The sequence below is a fragment of the Equus asinus genome, chromosome 10 (assembly GCF_041296235.1).
Source record: "Equus asinus isolate D_3611 breed Donkey chromosome 10, EquAss-T2T_v2, whole genome shotgun sequence".
In the NCBI taxonomy this organism is placed as follows: domain Eukaryota; kingdom Metazoa; phylum Chordata; class Mammalia; order Perissodactyla; family Equidae; genus Equus; species Equus asinus.
In genome coordinates this window covers 83,143,433-83,156,674 of record NC_091799.1, presented here as the reverse complement: position 1 = coordinate 83,156,674, position 13,242 = coordinate 83,143,433, and the positions used below count along the sequence as shown (strand labels likewise).

The following is a 13,242-nucleotide window of genomic DNA, read 5'->3' as shown; positions in this document are numbered from 1 at the left end:
TCCACCTTATACGTGAGACGCCTGCCACAGCATGGCTTTTGCCAAGTGGTGCCATGTCTGCACTTGGGATCCGAACCTGCGAATGCCGGGATGCCGAGAAGCGGAACGTGTGAACTTAACTGCTGCGTCACTGGGCCAGCCCCCTTTTTTGTGTTTATAAATAATTCTTGAAGGATTTAAGACTTTTTTCCAACAATTTATTATGAAAAGTTTTCAACATAGCAGTTTAAAGGATGTTATGTGGAGACCTATGCTCCCATGTGCCGAGCTCTTGATCATCTCACTGGTGTTTTACTTGATTTATCATATATCTAGCCATGCCCATCCCTCCATCCATCCATTAATCCATCTGATTGTTGGTGCCATTCAAAGTAAACTGCAGACAACAGTACACGTCCTCGTAAATAATTTGTGGGAATATCATTAACTAGAGTTCAATATTTGCTTAGTATTTTCTTTTAACGTAAAAGTTAAATACAATAAAATGTACAAATCTTAAATGTATGTTTGCTGAGTTGTGGCATACACCTGTATAACCCAAACCCTTATCAAGATACAGAATGCCACCATCATTCCAGAACATTCCCTCACGGCCCTTCCCAGCCCATCCCTGCCCCTACTCCAGGCAAAGTCTACTGATGGTTTTCCACCCCACATAGTTTGGGGAAGGGCTGTGTTCAATTCTCCTTGAGGCTACTGCAGTAGCATTTCAAGCCGCAGTCCTCAGGGTCAGTGAGAGGAATAAAATGTGGCCCATCCGCATTCCTTCCCACTCAGGAATGAGCACATGTTCTGTCCTTTCAGTGCTGGTGACAAATGAGCACTACATTCACCTGGCCCCAGACCTCTGCGAAGATGATAATTTAAAAAGTCTTCCAGTCAAGATTTCAAAAAAAAAAAAAAAAAGCCACACAGCCGTTAGTAAAAGTAATACTCAAATCTAAATTTAAAAAATAGTAACTGCTTAACAAAAACTAGACTGGCTAGCAAAACTGTAGTGTTTCTTTTTAAAGAAGGCCAAAAAGCTTACTGTGTGTATTTCCACGTGATTATACACTTCATATCCTTCAATTGCTAAAGGCAGACAATGCAACAGAAGGATTAAGAAGAAAAAAGAACCTGCGCCTGAACCACAAAACAGGCTGAGATGTTTGTGTTTTTAAAGACACAAAACCACCACTCCAACAAATTACTTTCCTCTTGAGTATATAAATGGCATTTGAAACAGGCATTTTGCATTGCCCACGGCTGGCCTGTTTGTCCACACACTCAAGTATAAACACTTGCACACATCCCTGGTTATACTGGAACGCACGGCTCCCATCCTAATCTTCTTTTAAGGGCAGTATATACACTGGCTGTGTGTGTTGGGGAGGTTGTTGGGAGGGCATCTGTGGAAGGCCATGGTCACTAGAGACCTTGACCCTCCAGTGGGGCGAAGCAGGGGTCCTGCCCCAGGGTCAGCTTCACAGATGCCCGAGAGCCCCAGTGGGCAGCAGCATGGCTGAGGAGACTCTCCTGGTTGAGTAACTTTGACCACCATCACAGGAGGAGCTCAGAAAACAGGCTGTAGTGGAGGCTCCTGCTGCCCCTGCTGCCCCTTCCAGGACAGTAGGTGACACGAGGGCACAGAAGTGCCCCCTACCCCCTCGCCCCTGCCTTACTCTTACCCTACCCCCATCCTCACCTGGAAACAGGCAAAATCAGAAACAAGACAGCTGAGGCCACCAAAGGGTCAAGAGCCATTAAATATGGAAAACAGGACTAGAGTCTGCTCATCTATAGGGTCATAAGGACTACTTGGGAATTTAATACAAATATCAAAGAACTGAAACATGTGAAAGAATGTGGTAGCAGTGAGGACTTAAGTTCCAGTGATGTCTCAGAGCTGGCTTTGTGCCATACAGTGGGGGCAGGCAGAGGAGGGGGACGCCTTCTCTCATCCTGACGGAAAGGAGAGGGCTGCCAGGAGGAAAGGTCAAAGAAATGGACTTTCTCCCAAGAAACACAAGCGACAGGTCTCAATCTAGTGTCGAAAATAATCCATAACTAATCTATAGATGAAAATTTGGGTGAGTTTATTCTGAGCTAAAACGTGAGGACCATGGCCCAGGGCCTTTCTTCCCGAAGGAAGAAAGGGCACCAAAGAAGTGAGGTATACAGAGTGGTTATATACCCCCAAACAGGTTGTTTCACATATGATTGAAATGTCCCTCCCACAATAGTCATAAGACTGCTCTGTCGGCACAGCGCTTGATGGACAGAGCAGGTAGGTCTGCTGTCTCGGTGGACACAGCAGGGTGGCATGGCAGGTCTGTTGTTTGGGTGGTCAAAGGTGAGCGCAGCAGTCAGTTCCCAGCCTAAGGAAGGATGCTTATCCTTAAGGAAATGCCAATGTGGGGGGAAATTGCACCTTTATCTTAAGGCGATTTGTTCTTGCCATGGTAAATGTTTAAAGCAGATATACAATGCATGCTCGATGGCCACGTCAGGCCCTTTTGGAAAAACAAAGTCAGGCCGAATTGGGTTTACACCAAATGGCTTCCTCATATACTTCAATATATCCTACTGCTTGCCATTTCTATTTGTCACTAGTGTTAAACAAAACGAAATCCTCTCCTCAAACCCCAACTCAGTGCTGGCTTGCTTATCTTCTCTGGAAGGAAAAAACAAGCCCTTTTCTCTTTCATGGCTTAACTGCGCACAGATCTCTTCCAGCGACAAAACAGTAGAATTCTCATTTTATGTACCCCTATAAAAGCAGAGGCAGTAATACTTAATTCTAGGGATTTTAAAAACCCTTTTCCTTTAATCACCCTTACAGGGCTCACACCTTATTTCATTTTTCTTCACAGCATTTTATCACCACCTGAAATTTTAAATATTTGTTTATTGATTTCCCACTACCAACCAACCACCCAACCAACCACACGCGCACACACACGCACGCGCGCGCCCGCGCACAAGAAAGCCCCAAGAGAGCAGAGCTTTGACCTGCTCACATCTCCTAGGACACTGCCTGGCACCCGGGACACGTTTAAAAACATTTCCTGAAGGAATGAAAGTAATCACTCCATGTGCTTTATCAACCACACCAGATACAGCACTGCTTGTAAATTGTGCTTTAATTTCTGCAATCAGATATGACGCAGTGAGATACAAGTATAAACTTTCATTGTACATCCAGAAAATAAAAAGCACATTTATACAGACTTAGCCCAACAGCTTATTCCCTTTAAAAAAAAGTTTTGAATGTAATTAAAGGTAATTTATCTTCAGTGTAAAAACTTGGAGGTATAAACAAACTCAAGATATTATATACAGTAAATTAATGTACATTTCCAAACTTGCACAGTGCAGCATTTTAAACAAAGTAAATGGTCTCATTTCAGCTTTTCCTGTTAAGCATAATCCGCGTCTCAATCTTGAATATAAATGTCACAATATATAAACCCACTGAGAACTCTGTACACAAATACAAGTTTATAGAAATCTGATTTCAAATATAAATACATAAATTGCCATGACCTTACATGTTACAACAGCTTACTTATTTTTCTATTGTAATTAAAAAAAAATCATAGAAAAATATTTCAATGCACATTCAACTGCTATGACAAAGGCCATGACCTTGTGCCTTTAAACCATACTTTGTGGAGTGTAAAGCATCACACCGGGCATTTTTGGAATGAAAATTACTAAGATCCTAAGACTGAAGAGGCTACTGTATAAATATTCACGTTATAATACGGTAACAAAAATAGTCAGCTCCATAGTGTATTGGGGAGGCAACGGGGTGGAGAAGTGAGTGGAGGTTAGTGCTAGTTTAAGAAGGCCCACAGAATGTACGTGAAGGTAGCTAGTGAACTAGTGTACTCCGAAATTCCCTACCGCAAGCCTAACACTGACCTCACTGCTGAGACTCTTAAGGCAATTGAGACCGGACACGGGCTGGCCCAGTGCAGGATCCTGGCCCCCCCGCAGCCTCTGTCATCTTGACAGACCAACCCAGCTCCTGTGTGACATGGAGCGCGGAGAAGAGCAAAGCAATTTCTTGTACGTACAAAAGATGATTCAGTGCAAACTGAGAAACTTCTTTGTTAACAGTTTCAAAATTTCTTCTCGCCCTTGAGCAACTGAAAGTTTTTCTAAACATGTTATATTCAAATTGGGATCTATACGGAGAAGAAAGGGAGATATAAAAGGCAAACATTCCATAGGAAACATTCTAACGTGAGATTTTTTTTCCCTTCCTTTTGCGAGATTTAACAAGGTTCCACTAAGAATGAAAAAACTGGTCCTTACAAAGTGTACTTTCCCGCATTTAAAAATAGATATCATCTAGACAGCAGATCCAAGAAGGTCACCAGGCATAGTCAAGTTTCTTCTATGGCTTTTTAAATCGCTGAGGTACTATGTGATAACTGTCACTTCTGACATTTACGCTTAACTGCTTCCCTACGAAGCCACGTTCAAAAGCGACCCTACTCATCAGTCTGGAGGGTAACAGAGAATTCGAGGAAACCATGTGAGGGGCTGCTGCAGAGGACTGTGGTCACAAATGCTCCGAAGCCTCGGCACGCTGTTAGAAAAAGGCACAGCAATTGCTTTCAAACACTGCGAGCCTCCGAGAGAACAGAAGCTGGTCTGGGCAAACCAGAGATTCCCCCAGTTCAACCAACAGGTTTACTAGCAGGATCCTGGGACTATGTGCACCAAGATGGGGAGCAGAGGGATGGCGGCCAGGGGTAAGGAGCAGGCCAGAGAAAGACCTGGAGCTGTCAGCACACGCCAAAGAGCGGTGGGGTTGGCTAACGCATCCACTCCGAAAAGTGACACAGTCTACGCAGGAGGGAGGATGGTCTGAAACGGCAGGATGGGTGACCTGGGTGGAATTTCCCCAGCCTTTTATGGGGAAGAGGACGTAGAAAGGAAAAATTCTATGGTTTGTTTAAATGAATTCCATACATCTTAATACCTCTATTTGAATCTTTCAATTCACCATGCACACGTCACATAAAGCACAACTCGCTCCAAACTCAGATGGGTTAGAGAGACACTACTCCCCATGATTGGATAAATTATCTTGGCACAGAAAAGCTCTGAAGAAAGTATCAAGTCCAAGAACATCTTACCAAAGCCCTTTCTAGTAGTAAACAGGCGACTGCGGGTTCTGTATGATACGCACGCATCAGACAACGGCCACCATTCGATTATGGGTCAAGTAGTAGTTACTTTCAATTAATAATACTAGAGATATGATTTCAATTGCATAGTCTTTCAGGACCACAAAAAAAAAATGAGAACCAGCTCTTTTCCCAAAGGCCCAGTCTCGCTCAGTGGAGCACTGGAGGCAGGCCCTCCCTCCCAGCAGTGTGCTTCAGCCGACACACCAATCCAGACACCAGATGCGTTTGACTACCGCCCCAGGCCTCAGCACTCCTCTTTCACAACCACTGAACAGACGAGTCACAAATCCCCTACATCCACAGACTCATCTTCGCGTCTGGCCAAATCTTCTTCATCTCCCAGAGCTTTCCAGCCGCTGGTGGGCAAGACCGGCTTGGAGGAATGTCGCTGAAGCAGAGCAAAAGGGAACAGAGAGGACAGCCGGGCAGAGGCCCGCAGCAGGGAGGAGGCCTCCGCCTGGAGGGCCACCTGGCCGTGGTGTCTCTCGTCGATTTTCTCTTGTAAACTCTGTACTTCCTCCATCATTTCCAAGAGTTTGCTCATGGTGGCCACTCTGCCACCGCCCAGGATTTGGGCTTCTGGAATCCAACGCAGGTAGCGCTGGGCCCAGACTTTGATCTCCGGCCCCTCGATGTGAGGCAACAGCAGGCCGTGGTAGTCAGTGGGCTTGCTATGCCAGCTGTCATAGAACTCTCGAAAGTTGTCTTGCAGCTCATCAGAAGAATTAATTAGTTTGCTAATTCTCTTGCCCAGAAGGTTTTTAATTAAGTGATCTGTTTCTTCCCTGAAAAATCCTCTTTTGGGAGATGATTTAGACTGGGTGAGTGGCAAGGAAAGCTGTCGTTGATGCTTTGAGAGAAAACACAAATAAAAATCTCTGGTTAAACTGAGAGCACAATTACAGTCGTTCCCATCAAAAAAGGGGCACAATCCAGCCTTAACAACAGTCATGCAACATCAGAATTGCCATGTGAACGCAAATTCATTAAAATGCTGTAACATACAGAGAGGAAGGGGCATTTGTGTTTATTCCATGATGCAAACGTGAGGTGCACATGGTAATAATAAACGGATGGGTGAAACCAGGTGCAATGGAGCTGTGCAGAAAGGCAAGTTGTGACGTTCAATTCCCCTCTCCTCTGTCACAGGGGCACCAAAGGGCACTACATACTTTTCAAGAACAAGCTTAACTTAAGACAGGTTGATAATCTAGGGGAGTTTGGGGTGAGGCTTATTCATTCTTTGAAGGGAGCAAAATGTTTCTTCTTTGAGAACTTGAGAGTGCTAGCTTCTATAACACTCTCCACACCCGTGAGGAAGCAGGGCTGACTACCTGAAGGTCCCATCCCTTTAATGAAATAACTTTATAGCTCGTCAGGCATCCAGCAGGCGTTGAAGTCTAAGTCACAAAGATTCTTCTGGACAAAGAGACAGGTGGGAGCAAAAGGAATTTGAAGAACTGGCTAAGTTGACCAGATGTTCTTGACTGACAAGCTTCAGGGAGGAGAAAAACGTGAGCGCATTTCCATTTCTTTCCTCCTCAGTAATTCTACCTGCGGCAAGAGCAAGCTGTTGCACCTTGGCGTGTACTGTGAAAGGCTTGTGAAGATGAGGTAAGTGGTCAGAAGGTTACTAAGAATCCCCAGAGCCCAAAGGAGAAGGTAAAAATGTGAGGAGAAGCTGTTTCTCCCCAACTCTTTTGCTCCTCAGATGACCATTCAAAGTAAGAACAGATAAAAATTTTATTTTCAGGCTAGCCTTATAACTCTCTAACATCTTTCTGCTAGTGGTTCTTCCTTGTAAAAAAAAAAGGAAAGGAAAGGATTCTTTATTATAAAAGAAATACTTTCTTAAAATGGAATATAGAGTTACAATAAAAATATAAAGAAGAAAGCAAAACCATCCACAATACCACAACTTAGAAATGACCAGGATTTTGACTTTCCACCTGGGGATGGGAAAGCCAAAGGCCAGGAGTCAGAGGCCTCTCTTCTCTCTGGTGATCCAGGTGAGGAAGGTGTGGCAGAGGACCAGGGAATGCAGGTGGAAGCTAAGTCACTGAGTGTTTCCTGCCTGCAGCTTCTGTGCTCAGTGCTCTCCATACATCAAAGTCACCATTTTACAAAGGAGGAAACTAAGGCACACAGGTTAAGTGATGTGGCAAAGGCACGAGCTACCAAGTGCAGAGGTGGCTTCATACACAGACAGCCTGGCTCCAGAGCCTGGGCTCCTAACAGAACTCTAGTGTCGTGGAAGGCCCTTCTCTCAATCTCCTAAATGAAGGGAGCATTCAAGACGGGCCAGGTGGGAGCAGTGCCCCATGCTGGAGCCTGGTCAAGGCCTGGGGCTGAGGTTGAGACCACACATCTGATGAGATGAGATGGGGCGCGTTCAGGGTGCTATGGCCACAGATGAGACCACACGCCTGAGTAGGCTCGTGGCCTCCCACGGTAATTCACAGAGCGGCCAGCCACAGCTTCTTCAGTCTCTACAGACCATCTCCAATGCCATCTGTCCACATCGGGTCTTCTAACCCAAACGCTTCACAATTCCTCACTGCCCCAGCCCAACTCTGCTTTCACTAATACAATCTGAGATTCTCCAACCCTTCAGCTCAAACCTCTCCCATGGGTCAGCTCCAGGAACCTAGGCCATCTGCTCCTACCTACAGGGAGAAGGGACATTTAGAAAAACGGGTCTGGGCAAGAAATGAAACCCAGTCTTAGAAGGTGGAGCCTTGGTTTCCTCCCATGTAAAATAAGGCGTTAGGCCTTTGCCTCTCCTCCGGCCTGGGGCCGTTCTGTCCAGGCGAGATATGTGCATGCAGCCACCAGGGGGCACAGCACACTGAAGAAAAACTGCCCTCTGGCCAAGCTGTTCCGGAGCTCAGGGCAGTTCTGGTTCAGCTGGCAGGAAAGAGGTTGAACTGGGAGAGGAAATACGCACCCAAGGCCTGAGGACCCTTGAAAGGGCAAAGCAGCAGTTCTAAGTTGTTCAGCAGCCGGCACCTTCTGCGAGCGCTAGCTTTCCTCGCCTGGGTCCCCAAGCCTCTTTAGAAAGGAGCCGCCTCCATGCCAGAACTGGCAGGCTCCCTGGAACCCCTCAAGGGCAGGCGGGATCAGAAGTACAGTGGTGAAGAAGGCAGAGACACATACTGACTTGGGATTTACCACCACTGCTCTCACCTTTGGGAGGTCTGTGTGGGAGAGATTCCAGGCCAGGAGACAGAGTTAGGAATTGCGATGTAAATCATGTATCATTTAGGGAACTTTGGAGTTTTCACAACTAGTAAAATCAAGAACAAGTATTTGAAGGGAAACCCAAATAATTCGAGATTTGCGGTTTATAGCACAGATCAGCAAACTGCAGCCCGCGGGGCAAATCTGGCTTGGTGCCTGTGTTCGTAAACACAGGAACACTGCCATGCCCACTTGCTTACGTACTGTCTGTGTCTGCTCCTGTGCCACAAGGATAGAGCAGGACTGTGTGGGCCTTGACAGAAAAAGTTACAGGTCATCTCATGGAGAAAGGTCTCGCTATTGAAGACATGAACTGCTACAGATGGAGCAAAGCCCACACAATGTTCCTCTCACTCTACTGACCATACACGCAGGCAGGGGAGACGCAGGAGCCCACGCAGCACGACTACTGGACAGCAGCACCCCAGTGACATTCAGCAAATGGCCATGCCTCAACAGGGCAAAGGCTGATTGGCTGAAAGCAAAGGACTCTCGTGGGCCCTGACAATCTGCCCGTCACAAATCTCAACTCTGCAGACTGTTTCCAGAATCCACGTGTACCTTTCATCCTTACATACATAGGGATCTCTGGGCAGACGAAGGGTGTCAGACATGTGCACATCTTACTTTGAACCGCATTCCTTTCCGCTGGCCTTTGTCCAGTTTCGGCTTTTCCACATAAAGAGGGTTTTTGAGCAACGTCTGGGCTTTCGGCTCAAACTGCACAGACCAATCCCACACGGTGAGCAGATTCAAAGGCTTGCCTTGTGTATCCTGGCTTTCCCTACCCTGCCAAAACAAGCACAGGTCACGATGGCTCCCAGGGAGGGCTGAGGAAAGCAAACACACAACACTGCGAGGCGGGCTCCAGAAAGGCCCCATGCTGCCCTGAGACTGAGCGTTCAGGAGCACTGCATCCTAAAGGCTGCGGCCATCAGTGCTTGTTCATGAAAGGCTGGGGGGGGGCGCGGTTAAGGGGGGGGGGGGAAGGTCAGGTTATTTTTCCAACAGGCCATATGTCAGCCACTGTGCTGGGCACTTTCACAACAACCTTGTGAGGCCGCTATTATTTTTCCAATTTACATTTGAGGAAACTGAGGCTCAGAACACTGAAGTGAATTGCCTGAGGTCATGAAGCTGGTGAGTGGCAGGGCTGGGATCTGAAACCAGGGCTGTGTGACTGGAAGCCCAGGTTCTGTGTTTCCCACTTGGATTTGGTGAAATCCCTCCAGGGGGGCCAGCTAAGCCAACCCTGAGGCCGCTGAAGGCTGCTCAGAGCACTGAGATCAGGGAGGGAGTTAACCGCCGGGAGCAGGAGAGGCTCAAGAGAGGCTCAAGGGGTTTAAGATGGAAGGTGCAGGCCCAGCTCCCCTGCTCTGCCTTGTCTCCTTTCTCTTCTGAGGAACTCCAGGCATCAGGAACATGGGAGAGAAGGCTGACTGTCTTCACAAAGGACAGCTTTTAATTTTGCTTAATTCCCCAGCTCCAACACTTGCTCCCAGCTCCAATATTTACTGTGTGAGCTTGGGCAAGTTACTTATCCTCTCTGTGCCTCAGCTCCTCAGGGATAATAATAATACAGACCATTGATATTTAATCCTCATGGGTGCCATGAGGATTAAATATCAATACACAGAAAACACTCAGAATAGGGTCTAGTATACTGTCAGTGTTAAATAAATACCATTTTTATCGTTCATCTTATTGCATCCTACTTGTGAGACACGGCTCCTTCAATACACAGGTTCCTCAGAGGGACTCTTACCATGTTAGTATCTTTTTGATGAGGCGAATTGAAGAAGAAGGTGCTAAAAATAGGTATGTAAAGGCTATCTGACAAAACAGTCAGGTAAGTCTCCGTGAATTCAAATGCCGGGGGATGCTGGTGCACCAGCTGCCAGACACAATCTAAGAAAAGCAGGAACACAGGAACCTACGTGAAAACAAGACAGGCGTTACTGAGAGGCACCAAGAGTCCAACGTGGGCTGTCCCAAGTTCAGGGGCAGCCATCTCAACAGCCGTGGAATAAACACTTCTGAGCACGATATTCTCTGGGAAACACAGTAGACTCTATCCTGTTCCAAGAGATAAATACGCTCAATTGAAGCCACATTAATAGATTAATATCAGTACTTGGCAGTACCTAACTGTGTGAAAGACATTTCCAAGATGAAACATGTCAAATCTCATCGATCAGCATTGACAGATGAGCATTTGCAACTCATTTTGATGACAAGGAGCACTAACTCTAATCCCCAATTAAAGGAAATGTTATCTCCCCCCAAAAGAATTCCATTCTTCCTGTTAGTAGCACAGTATTACAAAAAACTGTGCTCAATTATTTTGAATTTTGTCAATAAAAAATTGTGGAGGAAAAAACCGCCAACCCATTGCCTGCCCACATGCTAACTAAAGTCAGGGCTTGGTCCTGGAGTCTGGGCTAGATGGAGAGGGCTCCCTTCTCCACCCCCCACAATGGCCCAGAAGACAAAGAGGACAGGAGAGAAGGCAGAAGCAGCAAAAATGAGTTTCTGACATTTTTTTCACAATTTTTCTTAACTGATAGCCCACTTTATTAGCCACCTAGAGGCAAGCCCTTTATTAGGAGAGAGAGGAATTTTCTGGGAGCTTTGTCATTTACAAAGTGCTTATCCTTCTTGAATCACCAGTGACCCCATCAGGTGGACAGGACAGGCTACGGGCAGTCTCCCCTTTACAGAGGCTGGCCAAGGTTGCACGCACAGCTCACAGAGACACATGAGCTGAGAACCCAGCTCTTGAATTGAAGTCCAGTGCTACGTCAATTATACCACAAATTAGACCACCGATTTTCCTTCAAAACTCCAATATGTCAATGTTGAGATGCTGAGAAACCTTTATATAGCAACTTTATTTCACACCTCATTCTATGCTCAATACCATTAGATGGAGTGGGAAATATCTGAACCTCACTCTGCAGGTAGGGGAACGGGCTCAGAAACCATGGGCACCTTCTCCAAGGGCTGAGGGAACAGCAGATCAGATCTTCTCTTGGACTCTTTCTCCACTAGACATGGTGTCCATCAGTCCTCGTTTTCTCAAGATATGCAAAAGCACACTCTTCCTCACACAGTATCAGCTCTCTGCCTATCATGTTATTTGAGTCCCATCAACCTTTCAAATCAGTTTCTCAGAAAGGCAAGGTCCATTCCAAGATTGAAAGGTGGTGATTTCCATTCAGCTCGAAAGGACACAGATGAGTACAGACCAGGCTTGCAAGAAACCTAGCGAGAGGGGCCTGGGTCTCCCAGGAACACACGGAGTCCTTACGGGCAAGAGCCACGGCTCTCTATCCCCACAGCATGCTGTGTGAAGCTGCTCTGCACCGCAGACAGACACGCTTATTATCTGGAGTAAGAAAAACCACCAGTTACGCTACTAGCCTGCGGTAGCTTTGCAGCTGATTTAATTAAAGAAAGTTCACCTGTTTTCATTTTTCCTTCCACAATCATTAACATTGCAGCCAAAGGAGTTTGTACAGCTATAGCCGGGACAACTACACAACAATGTGGGGGTTCATTTTCACTAACTGAACTATACTGCCAACTCTCCTGTGCCATAATTCAGGGCTCAGGCCTGGAGGAACTCACACAGAAGGCAGAGAAAGCTGCGTGCTCAGCTCACACACACTACTGCTAAGGCCCTGGTAATGGACATTAACTTAACTCTATGCTTTATTTTGAAAAGGTTTATGTGCAAGGACAATTTCCTTCATGTTATTATGTATTTTCTGTAGGAAACTTGTACACTGAATATTCATTTTTTTTTCAAAGACTAATAACTTAACAGAAATTACAGGAGCCTCTCCGAGTTAATTTTTATTTAAGTTTTACAAATCAATATTACTCCCATCATGAAATTGAAATGCACCCTTGGTGTACACAATTTAGAAGACTCTGAATGCATCTGTTAATAGCCCTGTCCTCCAGGAAGGGTTTCAGTCCTGCCTGAGGCACTCAGCGTCATCCAGCAGTGAACTGAACAGTCTTCCTCACAAGCTCGCACAGCGTGCACTCTGTGAGCAGTACCCCTTCTCCCGACGGCCTCTTCTCCTCATGAATGAACCGGTCTGTGCTGAGGACACTCACCTCCTCCTTGTCACTCTGACGGAGATGGTTGCAGCGATCCAGGAAACAGTGCCCGCCCATGATCCACTCCTTTTGGACGAGGCTTTGGAAACCAACCCTGGTTCTACAGTGCGGGTCCATCATCACTTGCACCAGAGAGGAAATGAGGCAGCAGAGGTCAGAAGCGTTCTCCTCTAGGAGGGTGCAGCAGCAGTGCAAGGGGAAGGAGGGTACAAAGTGTTAAAAACTGCAAGGACTGCTTGCGCTTGCCCAGTTAATACTGACTTCCCAACACCAAGGTCTGCCTGCTACTGACAGCCAAGCTCCAATTCCCTAAAGGCCAGGGCCATTCGATGGGGAGAAAACCTCCTGTTTTCAGGTTGAGGGACAAACTGCCTCTAGCCTGTCTGGTACAGGTCCCAGCATACACTGGCAGTAAATATGGATTTGCTTACTGAATAAATAAATGCAGCACGGCAAAGCCACGGTCAGCATGTGGGTGCCCAGATGTGCTACACAATGAGGGCAGATCATACACATAATGGTGACCTGCTGGGCTCCCCAGACCGAGTTCAAAACGCTTCTGCTGGTGTGTGAGTCTCCAGCACCGAACTCACTGTCCAAGGCCAGCTGCTGCTCAGACTCCCCTCAGAGCCCCTGCGCTCCGCTCCCGACTCCTCCACGACCTCTGCTTTGGAGAAAGTTT

At 46.6% G+C, this 13,242-nt stretch overlaps 1 protein-coding gene across 1 annotated transcript in view; it reads right to left on the bottom strand.

Moving 5' to 3' along the window:
• Positions 1–3,107: 3,107 nt before the first annotated feature.
• The window catches only part of MTMR12 (myotubularin related protein 12), a 69,813-nt gene continuing 59,678 nt past the window's right edge, over positions 3,108–13,242 (bottom strand). The window contains exons 13-16 of the mRNA XM_014834960.3: positions 12,558–12,730; positions 10,195–10,362; positions 9,057–9,218; positions 3,108–6,039 (exon numbers count right to left, since the gene is read on the bottom strand). Of these exons, the coding sequence (XP_014690446.3) occupies positions 5,470–6,039; positions 9,057–9,218; positions 10,195–10,362; positions 12,558–12,730 (1,073 nt within the window). The 3' untranslated portion in view covers positions 3,108–5,469. The remainder of the gene's footprint in view (positions 6,040–9,056; positions 9,219–10,194; positions 10,363–12,557; positions 12,731–13,242) is intronic.